The sequence below is a fragment of the Caenorhabditis elegans genome, chromosome II, assembly GCF_000002985.6.
Source record: "Caenorhabditis elegans chromosome II".
Lineage (NCBI taxonomy): Eukaryota > Metazoa > Nematoda > Chromadorea > Rhabditida > Rhabditidae > Caenorhabditis > Caenorhabditis elegans.
The window spans coordinates 6,524,825-6,535,546 of NC_003280.10; the positions used below are offsets into that span (position 1 = coordinate 6,524,825).

A 10,722-nucleotide genomic window follows, 5' to 3' on the forward strand; every position below is an offset into this window, starting at 1 on the left:
GACTCCGCCTATTTCCACCTCCACTTCTTTTTCCTAAATAACACATCTGATCGTTTACATTCATGAATGAACCTATCTATTCTATAATGAACCAATTTTCAGACAAGATAATGCAAGTGCTCCGTCAACTACCACATCAACATCAGCTCGCATCTTCTCCGTCTTCTTCTTGTGATATCAAATCTATTTATGCTTCGGAGAAAGTCCGTGAGGCGATTCGTGATCACGAGCAGACAATCGCCACGTCAACAGCTCCTAAGCATAAAGCAAAGGTAGTTGTACTTGGAGATTCTGGTGTTGGAAAGACTTCAATTATCTATCGTCATCGATATGGAGCTCACTATCGTCCAGTAAATGCAACGATTGGAGCTTCTTTTGTATCTTTTGATGTGTAAGTTTTAATTTTTAACATGGCTAAATAATTTAGAATATTTTATAGCGGAGCAGATTATCGCGATCGTGAAGACGTGGTTCGCCTTCAAGTGTGGGATACTGCTGGTCAGGAGAGGTTCCGATGCATGGTTCCGATGTACATGAGAAATGCCGATGCTGCTCTGATTGTTTACGACGTAACTGATAGAAACACTTTTGAGGATGTTGAGAAGTGGCTGAAAGATCTCGACAGATCAAGTGGAACGGAGGATGCAAATGTTTACTTGATTGGAAATAAAACAGATCTTGTTGAAAAGCGAGAAGTTACTGAAGCTGAAGGAAAAGCGATGGCAGCAAAGATCAATGCAAAGTTTTTCGAATTATCCAATGATCAACCAAATTGTAAGTTTGTTTACCATAAAATTATAATTTAGTGCAAAAGAAAGTGTATCTAAGGCTATTCAAAAAAATTTTGAAAGCCTTTTTTCTGCAAAAAAATGCATCTATAGGTGTGTCGATTCCCACTCTGGGAAACAATTTGACAAAAAAAACGACTACAAAAATATGTTTTCTATGTTAAATTTAGGTGGAAGTGATATCATTGTTCATTATCAATAATTTCAGTGTTCGCCGCAATTCTATCCGAACTTTCCGACGATGTTCTCCAATCCCGGCAAGAATCCTCCGAAAAGAAAACCGATCTTCAATTAATTCGAAAAGAAAAAGTTTCTCTTGGGGACGACAAGTTCGAAGACAATCCGAATATTCAATTAAAAATTCAAAAATCAAAGTGTTGTTCAATGCTCTAGGTCTTAGATCAGCTGTGTTTTTAACTCCAAATATCAATTTTCTCTTCATCATTCCCTATCTTGTCTTTCATTTTCAAAATGGTATCAATCTTATTATTTTCTCACTCTCGACTCCCGTGTATTACCCTACTCTACTGGTCTTCAAAAACACAAAAAAATCATTAAAAAGTGTTCCACCGCATGCGAATTGTTATCCCATCCAATACCTCAACCCATTCAAATATCAAAATCACGCTTATCACCAATCGTTTATTGTTTTCATCTTTCTTGTTACAAATATTATTCAATGTATTGCTGAATAGTAAATAAATAAAGAGTTTTCTCTCTTTTTCTAAACAGATTCCATCTCATCAGTAGCCTGCCTTATCATCGACGATTGTTTCGTCCATTGAAAGTTATTTTTGGGTTAGACGACGCCGCTCCGACTGATTTGCTCCGATTACTTGATTTCGTCTTTTTTAGTTTTTGCTCTTGTTTTGAACGACGTTGAAGTAGACGATCCCGTTGAGCGCTTCGTTCTTCTATTAAAGCTTTGTTCGAACTAAAAATAATGAGTCTTAATGAAAATAAAGCTTGAACGTAGGCTCAAAAATACCTACCTACCCGGGAATTTCTCGAGAATCTTTTCAGATAATTTTGGGATAAGTTTCAGAATGTACACAAAACGGGAAATTTCAGTCATCATATCTTCAAGGAGCAAAAACCGTTTTTCTTTATGAAAATTGTTTCCCAATTAGGTACGCGTACCTTGTTAGGCAGGCGTTTTCGCTTTTGATTTTTTTTTGCCGAAGATAGATTTTTAGAAAATACTGTTGCAATATGGTTTACCTGGTATCTATGGCATTATCGGGAAGAAAGTACCAAGTATCTCTGAAAGACTGTCCAACTGGAATAAGAACATATGCACCTCTTGACATAAGTTGTGTAACTTCAGATATTTTCCTTCCATCCATATCAACCAATTTTCCTGGATTAACATTGTATCGTCGAGCTATTAATTCCAAAACATAATTCATTCCCTTTTCAAGTTGTTTTCTTTGAAAATTCATAAATTGGCACTCCATTCCTTGTCCATTCAGGAACACACTGCAATCGACAGATGTTGTAATGTTCGTTTACAGGAGATGATGTAATGGAGAGATGGGAATACTCTAATATAACAGTGAGAACTTACTAAATTAGATACACATCGGGATGCGTTTGATCTTTTCGATTGAATATCATTGTACTCAATCTTCTCGATTGTCCACCCATTTTTCTGGAAATATTTCATGTTGGGACTTGATTTCTACAGACCAAATTAACAACATGAAACCATAAACAAAAATATCATAGTTGAGAGGGAAAACTTCAAGGTTTTTTGACTGTATTTATGAAAATTTCAAATAACTCTTACTGTCGATGTTTTTCCAGTGCTTGCTTATCTTTTCGTATCGTTTCTTCATTATCGAATTCACTGGAATGTGGATTCCCTTCAAAGAAATCCATCGTCGTGTCAAAGTTTTTTGGCTCATATGCAGCTCTTCTATCTGTAAAAAACGTTCAAATTTTCAACGCTTGAGTATGTATTTTCCAACTTCTAACGTCTTGCAGAGCATCATCATAATATGAATCATATTGTGACATATCGACTTCTCTCGCTTTTGTTGTCACTTTCTTTGTCCTCGAGGTATTCTGTACAGAAGTATACGGTCGAGGTGGAGGTGTTGGTGGAACAGTCACTGAAATGGTTTAATTAAATTTCTAATTTTCAATAATAACCTACAATTAGCCGGATAAGTTGATCTAACAGAGTTAGATGTATAATATTCTGGAGCTGAAAGTGATGTATATCTGGAATGATTATTGTCTCCTCTAGATGCATTCACATCAGGATCACTTGAGCGACGACGATCATTGGCGTCTGGACTGAAAAACAGTTAGTCAAACTAAAATTATACAAGAGACTTTGTTACAGCATAAGTGATTCATCTCCAGAGACATAGTATGTTCCCAAGTCTACGATTTCATCTGGATCCGTGATTTCTTCTCCCTCTCTGAAAATTTTTATATAGGTATTTAAAAATCAAGAGCTATGTGAAGATGCCTTCTACTTTTACAATAAGACAATTGTGGTTCTGCTTCGAAACTTCAGCTACGAAATTTATATTTGACATCTCAACACTGCTTTTGGATAAAACATTTCTCATTCAAAAGTTCAATAAAACCATGTGTTTCGTAAGTTCGTAAGTTTCGTAAATTTTTCTAGATTTTTCTAACTTTTAATTTTGAGTTAGCCTAATTAAAAATGTATCAATTTGATTAGAATAAAAAACTAACAACGTATAAATAGCAGATGCACCATCATCCATTCCAACATACGGTCCAACATCTTCTAGCAATTGTTCCAATCTTGGTGACTGCCATTGCCTCCAAACAAATAATTTTGGTCTATAAAATAAACTTTTCAGTATTTTCAAAAATCGAAACGACTTTATACTCTAAACCCAGTTGTTTTCTCAACTAACTTTTCATAAATATCCTCTCCGTTCTTCTTAACGTAAATCTTCTTGACCTTGGGTCGATTCATCCGATTTACTAATTTGTCTCCCTCATGTCGAGCTGCGTCGCCTCGTCGTCTCTTGTTCAATTCAACATACGATATGTCGTTGAACTGTTCGTCATAAACTAGAATTTGTTCTGATTTTGAAGTCAAATGAGGTTCAAGCTCAACTTACATGCCATTTCGAACAAAAAGAAAGAAAAAAGATACTAAAAAGGTGAGCAAGTGAGCCGAGTAGTAGACGAGTGCACAAACAATAAGAGTCCTAACGCGTTGCTCGGCGACACAGACTCTGCGAAATGGGATGCACGCGCATTAATAGTCCCGTAGATCAACGAAAAGTTTGTAGTTTTTATACGCTGTGAGCAAGCTTTAGATAATTTTTGGACCTTTATTTTTTATAAACAAGTTCAAGATTGTTTCATATGTTTTTTGAGCTGAACAGACGGTTCTGTCAAATGAATAAAAAAGGAAATAACGAGAAAAGTGAGACTTAGACAGAAAAGAATAGCGAAATTTGTGAATACATCGTTTGGAGCATACCATGGTGGGTATAAATCTGAATGAAGATTCATTGATAGTCTGAAATTTACAATTATTTAAAAACTGTTTTTCAAACGTACTTGCACATGTAAGAAGGGAATGTACATTCCTCGTTATCAATAGAACTTGACAAAAGTTTTGAGAGAAGAAAATTGGAATAATTGAATGGATTGATTACACCTATGTAATATTGAATAGAAGAAGATGTTGTAGTTCTGGAAAAACAAAAATTCAATCGTATCATCAAAAAAACATTGTAAAATGTTTTGATTTCTTATGCAACATGGTGTGGGTATAAATAAAATGTGAAGTATAACTGTCTTACCCTGTTACTCCATTTCCAGAAACGAAAAATGCCAAGATAATAATTGTTTGTAAAATTACAATGTTTGAGCAATTTTTCAAATATCTCGCACAGATTGTGAATATAGAGAATGAAAAAATAGAAAGTAGAAATAGATTCAAACTGATTTGAAACATAGCTTCTGACTTGAATGACCTGAATTTTATATTTAATTGTTTTGTCAGTTTTAAAGATATCATACCATAAAACTATACCAACGAATAGAGAAGACTGAATACATGAGTATACGAGGAAGAAAATTGAAAATATTGTTAAACTTGTCGTCTGGCAATATAAATTACATTCTCTGAAGCTAAGGAGACTAGTCTTTGAATCTAAAAATTGGTTTAAATTAAATTTTCAAGGTGGGAAGAATTAGATGCTTACAGTTAGGAAAAATCACAATAGTTTGAAGAAGTAAATATAAAAATGTCAGTAATTTCCAGAAAAACAATGAAGATGGAAGCGATGTAGGTCTAAATATTCAATATTTTTGTAGTTTTAAAAATTTCAAAACTCTCAAGGAATTTTTGCTTCAAGTTTTGATGAAACATCACACTTTTCAGCCTTCTATCATATTTTGAAACAATTTTTCAAAAAATCTTGGCTAATCCCCAAAATCAAAAAATTTTCTCTGAAAAATTATGTTGAAATTGAAGGATTTTACGGGCAAAACTAAACATTTTCAGAAAATTTCTTGTGACCTTTCTGAAATCGTTCTAAAATTTTAATTCTAAAATTTTTATCAAATTGAAAATTCAAACCTTAGAAAAGATAGCACTGCAGCAGTTACTGGGAATGCAATTAACCCAGCTAAGCTATTTGAAGGAGTAGAACCAATAAGTGAAAGTACTCTACGGAATAGAATTGCTGCAACAGTTGAAATTGAGGGATTTTTTCTACCAGAATCTAGAAGAACTCCTGTTCCAGTTGCTGAGGATCCTGATATATCAGATGATGTATCATTATCCTGAAACATTCACTTATGACTTCAAGTTGAAAAAGTTTGACTTACAGTTCGGAACGCAACAAGTTTAGTGGCTTTTTCCTGTGTCTCCATAACTTTTTGCATGCTCTCTTTGTCAATTGTTAATAACGACACTGAATTGAATTATATAAACAAAATTCCAGTGGATAACTTACAGTAATATGCAGCTGGATTTTCGTTTGGCGGACATTCAAAACCAGCTTTTTTGAAATGATTTGGCAAAAGACGCATTTGACCACTATATGCTACTTCTCCATAAAATAGACAAGTAGCAGAACCAAGTAAATGCGAGAGGTCAGAACGAACATTTCGTAAAGTTATTATTATGATTCTGTTGAATTTTGCAGCGTAAAAATGAAGAGCATAGATGAGTTGATATGCTGATAGTGGAGAAAGATATGCCGTTGGATCGTCAATTATCGTGAGAACTGGAAACAATTATTTGAGTTTACATTTTTTAAAAAAGTATTTCAAGAAAGCAACCAACTTGGATCTTTCAATAATTCCATAACAGTCATAACCCTTCTTCTGGCACTAAATGACAAATCTTCTAGTTTATCATGCGCATATCCAATAACATCAAACATTGCACTGAGTTCGCTGATCTGGAAAATAGAATAATAGCTTTGTAAATAAATAAAAATAGGTCACAAACCCGATGGTCAATCTCAAGACTGGTATGTGTAGATGATAGACATAGCCTCGCGTGATAGTAAAGTAAACTTCTGACCGATAGAGAAGATGGATACTGATTACGGTAGTTGATATGGGAGCAGAACTTGTTGAATCGGCGACCTTCAAGTTTTGAAATAATTATTTAAACTTTAAAAAAAAACTTACGAGTCAACATAAATTTATCAAGCATTGCAATCCCTCCGATATCTCCTCCTGCTCCACTTGTTAGTGCTTCCAAGAGTGTAGTTTTTCCAGAATCAGCCACACCAACAATTGCATGTATTTCTCCAGAAGTTGCTGTGAAACTAATATTTTTCAAAATTTGAAATACTGACGGTGGCTTGTAAATCTTGGAAAACCTGAAAAGATTCAATTATTGAAAATTGAGAAAGAAGAACTTACCATGTACCATTTGAAATAGCAGTCATAAAAGATATACTCTTACATTCGAGCACATGTTTCTCATTCATGATCAACAAAAGTACTTCTACCTACTTCTGTTTCTAAAGTGAACACATTTCTTTACTTCTTCGCTGAACTTTTTCTCCGGAATCATCATTCTCCGTTGCCCTCAATTATCCTGAATAAGCTGCGTCTCTTCCTCTTTGATGCTTTCTTTCACGTCTATTCGGTGAAGGTGACGGTGTCGGTGAAGAAGGCAATTATTTTTGGCGGCACGAGACCGTCAATCCTTTTGTACACGCGCCACTGAAGGAAGAAGCAGTCAACTTTGAGTGAAGTTACTGGATTTTTCAAGTTATTTGTTCGACTTGCCACACTTTGTTTATTGATTTTTAATTATGGACTTGGAACTAATTTTAACCTTACTTTTTCTTCATTCTTTCTGTTTGCAAAACGAGGCTAATCTGTCTCCGTTTTGCCCGTTTCAACCAATTATTCATTCAATGTTTCCCTCTGCGTGAACCCAATCCCGAAAAATTGCATTTTCCTCTCACACTCCTCTCTTCATACAGTTTCTAATGTTCTTATGTAAACTCGAGTGACAAGTATCCAACTGTGACACATCTTGACCGGTTTCACATCGCACTTGACTTTGTTTCTTTTCAGAAGTTCCTTGAAAATGTCCTCTGAAGATGTACGAATTGAGACACCAGAAGATGATGAGAGTAGTGGAAGGTAAGGTATTTAGTTTAGTTCAATTATCACTTTACTTTTATAGAGATTCAATTTATTTTTCGACAATTCGAAGTCGACACGCTGAACATTTCTTTGCGGATATGCAAAACCATAATACTCAAAATGAGAAGAAAGGAATCATTCGATATCTAGAATACTATGAAATCAATTCTCAATCCACAAGACCTTATCCGAATTTGCTTCTCAACAAATTATCATTTTCGAAAGATTTACGATCCTCATCTGACAAAGTTCTCTTAAGATTACCAGTACTTAAACAAGAAGTTCATAATATTTCATTTGAATTGTCAAGTTCTGATGTCTTGGCTATAATGTACACTAAGGAATCCGAAACGATCAGTCTGCTGAAAATAATTTGTGGAATTAAAGATGTGAGAGGGAAATTGTCTGGGGATATTCTTGTTAATGGACATCGAATGTCTAGGGACAGGTTGGAAAAGACTATAGGTAAGCCAACATTCTGAAATTTAAAGAAGGAATGTATTTTTGCATGGTGATAAAATGTTAAAATATGTATCATAGTAAAACTTTTCAAAAATGCGTTAAAATTAATTATTTAAACTTTAATTACTCAAAAAGTATTAATTTTTTTTTAAGATTTGGTAGTTTACCAAAATTTTCAAAAATCTGATAATTTCTTTGAGGGGATTTGGGCTATTGTGAGTATATTTCTACAAAACCGCCATTGACGATAATCCACCTTTAATGGTACATTATATCCTCGAATCTCTAAAATTGCCTTGCTTGGTAGAAATTTAAAAAATTGTACTCTACCGAGTTTTTCAATCTTAAACAATCCGTAATTTCGTTCATCACCTTTCTGCAAAAAAATTTGAAAATTGATCATTCTTGTTAACTGGGTTTTAATATTTTGTTTCAGGTTTTGTTTCGTTAGAGTCACCAACATCAACATTAAGCGTTAGACAATATCTACATGTTCACGGGAATTTCTATCCACCAATGACTGAAAGATATGGAGGTGTTGGTCATTTGGTGAGTCGACGTCTAAATATCAATTCAATAGGCTGTTTTAAGATAAATAAACTAATGACTGATCTTGGTCTCTTCCCAGTTTCTGACATAATTTGTAGTCGTCTAAATCGATCTCAATGGCAAAGAGTCAAAGTTGCATCTCAACTTGTCAGGGATCCCACAATTCTTGTTTGTTCGGATATTTTCAAAGACATTGATGTTCATGATCAATGTTTTTTGATAGATTATCTCAGAGAATGGGCAGTTAAAACGAATCGAATTGTGATAATGGCGATATCACCTACAAGTCTTCAAATCTTGAATATGTTTTCAAAAGGTATTCATCGAGTATGAAAACATTTTCGAATTTTACAGTTTCAGCTATGATATTAGCATCCGGGAGAATGATTTATTTTGGGCCTCCGAAGTCAATGCAACAATATTTTGAGACAATTGGATGCCCATGTCCACCATATAAAAATGTTTGCGATTATTATGGTATGTATTAGAATTGAATGAAAGTTTTTGTATCACAAAACACAACGTTCACCAAATTACTTGTTTGATTATTCGAAGTCTGATGTTATTATTTCAAGAACAAAAACACAAATAAGCAAGCTGTTGGAATCAATTTCCAACCAAAATTTTCCAAATTTTTAAAAAGTGCCCAAGATGTTTCTAGCTAATCGAGATTACAGTTGACCTTGTTACACATGACAATTTAACATCCGATGCTTCTCGTGAATCATCAGTTAGAATTGCTCGACTTGTGAACAAATGGAATCAAACTGCTCCACCTGTACGAAGAACTGCCAGTGGGAAATTTCTACTTGATCTTCCAACTGCTGGAATCTTCATGAATCTGCTCACATTGATAAGGTAAAATCTCCAACTTTTCTATGAAAAATAACAGTTCTTCAGTTTGTTCTGGTTCAATTTCATCAACAATCGTGCATCTCGGATATTCTTTCTATTATTTATTTTCTCATTATCAACATGCTTGTCCCTACATCTTTCGGATCTTTCTCTCACACTTCCTGATGCATTTCTGAATAGAAATTCTTATCTAGAATTATTAATTTTTTATGTGCCACTTTTCATCGGATTAGTAAACTTGAAGAAATGCACGTTTTTGTCTGAATTTGACAAATTTTATTTATTTATTTCAGCTCGTCATCATCTCAAAGAACTATTAAAACTGTCTCCGTTAAAGAATATGTGTTCTTCGCTTTCCATTATTATTGTGTCATTTGTTGTCGAGTTGCCATTTTTATTGATCACTTCAATGGTATTTGCCATGCCAATGTCAATTTTCACAGGTAAGAAAGATACTGCTGACTATTAAGGATTACTGTATTTTCCAACTTCTCATTTTTTGTGATTTATTGATATTTAGAGGAGGAAATTACAGTAATTGTATAATTTTGCTTCTGGGCTATAAGAAAACTTGTTTCAGATTTTCATCAAAAATCGTCAAATCATCTTACATCACTTGTATCCATATCTTCATCATTTTTCATTAACCTATCAGTCACTCAACTTGTCGTCAACTCTGTGAGCAACTTATCAAGTGAACCACTGTCATTTTTCTTTTTCGGTAATTTCATTTTCTACAGTGCCATATGGCTAAACTATTTTTGAAACAGGAAAATTTTTTTAACTTCCTACTAAGGAAATACAGTTCAATTTTTAATATTTTTTCAGTTATTTCTTGGTTTTCATTGTTTTTCGCATGTGGTTTCCCATTTCCGATTCATTCGATTCTCAAGTATTTCAATCCTCTTTTCTTTCCAACAACATCAGTTTTCAGGTTTTTATATGAAGGTAGATTATTAATTTTATTTTGAAATTGAATTTTCAATTAATCAATTCAGATTCACCATCTCTATATCCTCAATTATCAGTAAATCTTTCAACTCCAATTCAACTTTATTCATGTGGAAGGACATTTTTGAATGTGAGTTTTTCCTTCAATTAAAAAAAAAAGAGAATCTTCATTTTCAGACAACTCAAGTTACAAGAGGACCTTGTCAGAAAGTATCATCTTTTGAGCTTTTGTCTTATTATGGATTTAATGAAAGTTTTGACAAACAGAAATCGATTTTCCATGGGATTTTAATTTCAAACTTTATATTTAATTATCTATTTTTCTCCATCTTAATTTTATTTGTTTCTTGTGTGCTTTTTCATTTCAATAGGGACAAATTGATTAGAAGATCTTCGACGTAATAAATGTTTCGATGAGAATCCAAAAAAGTAAAATTTAATATCACCATGCCGCGAAATTTAAAAATGTTTAAAGCCAAAACTACGGTACTTG

General features: G+C 33.7%; 4 protein-coding genes and 3 non-coding genes across 8 annotated transcripts; 4 read left to right on the top strand and 3 right to left on the bottom strand.

Moving 5' to 3' along the window:
- The first annotated feature begins 102 nt into the window (after window positions 1–102).
- Window positions 103–1,500, top strand: C56E6.2 (Ras-related protein Rab-21). The gene is made up of 3 exons (NM_062917.8): window positions 103–391; window positions 440–774; window positions 997–1,500. The coding sequence occupies exons 1-3, from the start codon at window positions 111–113 to the stop codon at window positions 1,179–1,181; spliced, it is 801 nt and encodes a 266-aa protein (NP_495318.2). The 5' UTR covers window positions 103–110; the 3' UTR covers window positions 1,182–1,500.
- C56E6.4 (Doublecortin domain-containing protein) lies at window positions 1,417–3,905 on the bottom strand (the record flags this gene model as incomplete). 2 transcript variants are annotated; one of them, NM_001322733.5, is made up of 10 exons in its annotated part: window positions 1,417–1,722; window positions 2,010–2,267; window positions 2,356–2,439; window positions 2,578–2,710; window positions 2,759–2,902; window positions 2,947–3,089; window positions 3,137–3,217; window positions 3,501–3,611; window positions 3,689–3,848; window positions 3,899–3,905. In NM_001322733.5, the coding sequence occupies 10 exons, from the start codon at window positions 3,903–3,905 to the stop codon at window positions 1,548–1,550; spliced, it is 1,296 nt and encodes a 431-aa protein (NP_001309546.1). The 2 variants fall into 2 exon arrangements, with proteins under 2 accessions (NP_001309546.1, NP_001309547.1); NM_001322734.1 differs by lacking the exons at window positions 2,759–2,902; window positions 2,947–3,089; window positions 3,137–3,217; ... (1 more) ...; window positions 3,689–3,848; window positions 3,899–3,905 and having other exon boundaries at window positions 1,548–1,722; window positions 2,578–2,669.
- Window positions 2,780–2,926, top strand: C56E6.12. The gene has a single exon (NR_051232.1). It is a non-coding gene; the product is annotated as an Unclassified non-coding RNA C56E6.12 (non-coding RNA).
- Window positions 3,906–4,104: 199 nt separating the features above from the next.
- Window positions 4,105–6,803, bottom strand: abch-1 (ABC transporter domain-containing protein). The gene is made up of 12 exons (NM_062919.5): window positions 6,675–6,803; window positions 6,438–6,631; window positions 6,253–6,392; window positions 6,085–6,202; window positions 5,753–6,025; window positions 5,625–5,710; window positions 5,374–5,579; window positions 4,997–5,085; window positions 4,812–4,944; window positions 4,592–4,765; window positions 4,347–4,481; window positions 4,105–4,305 (listed from the first exon to the last, which is right to left on the bottom strand). Exons 1-12 carry the CDS (start codon window positions 6,740–6,742, stop codon window positions 4,134–4,136), a joined length of 1,788 nt encoding a protein of 595 aa, NP_495320.1. The 5' UTR covers window positions 6,743–6,803; the 3' UTR covers window positions 4,105–4,133.
- Window positions 6,804–7,033: 230 nt separating this feature from the next.
- C56E6.15 lies at window positions 7,034–7,252 on the bottom strand. The gene has a single exon (NR_051233.1). It is a non-coding gene; the product is annotated as an Unclassified non-coding RNA C56E6.15 (non-coding RNA).
- Window positions 7,253–7,338: 86 nt separating this feature from the next.
- Window positions 7,339–10,631, top strand: abcx-1 (ABC transporter family G domain-containing protein; the record flags this gene model as incomplete). Its single annotated transcript, NM_062920.4, has 11 exons — window positions 7,339–7,409; window positions 7,453–7,877; window positions 8,311–8,423; window positions 8,466–8,739; window positions 8,784–8,900; window positions 9,101–9,281; window positions 9,324–9,721; window positions 9,859–9,999; window positions 10,107–10,226; window positions 10,277–10,359; window positions 10,407–10,631. The coding sequence occupies exons 1-11, from the start codon at window positions 7,354–7,356 to the stop codon at window positions 10,629–10,631; spliced, it is 2,133 nt and encodes a 710-aa protein (NP_495321.3). The 5' UTR covers window positions 7,339–7,353.
- On the top strand, window positions 8,021–8,108 carry C56E6.13. The gene has a single exon (NR_051234.1). It is a non-coding gene; the product is annotated as an Unclassified non-coding RNA C56E6.13 (non-coding RNA).
- Window positions 10,632–10,722: the final 91 nt, after the last annotated feature.

Excerpts from the sequence above, each read along its gene's own strand:
- C56E6.2 (NM_062917.8), top strand. The coding sequence starts at position 111 with ATGCAAGTGCTCCGTCAACTACCACATCAACATCAGCTCGCATCTTCT. Across the intron at positions 392-439 it reads TCTTTTGTATCTTTTGATGT|CGGAGCAGATTATCGCGATC; the intron begins GTAAGTTTTAAT and ends AATATTTTATAG. Across the intron at positions 775-996 it reads ATCCAATGATCAACCAAATT|TGTTCGCCGCAATTCTATCC; the intron begins GTAAGTTTGTTT and ends CAATAATTTCAG.
- abch-1 (NM_062919.5), bottom strand. The coding sequence starts at position 6,742 with ATGAATGAGAAACATGTGCTCGAATGTAAGAGTATATCTTTTATGACT. Across the intron at positions 5,711-5,752 it reads AAATCCAGCTGCATATTACT|TGTCGTTATTAACAATTGAC; the intron begins GTAAGTTATCCA and ends AATTCAATTCAG. Across the intron at positions 4,306-4,346 it reads TTCCCTTCTTACATGTGCAA|ACTATCAATGAATCTTCATT; the intron begins GTACGTTTGAAA and ends TGTAAATTTCAG.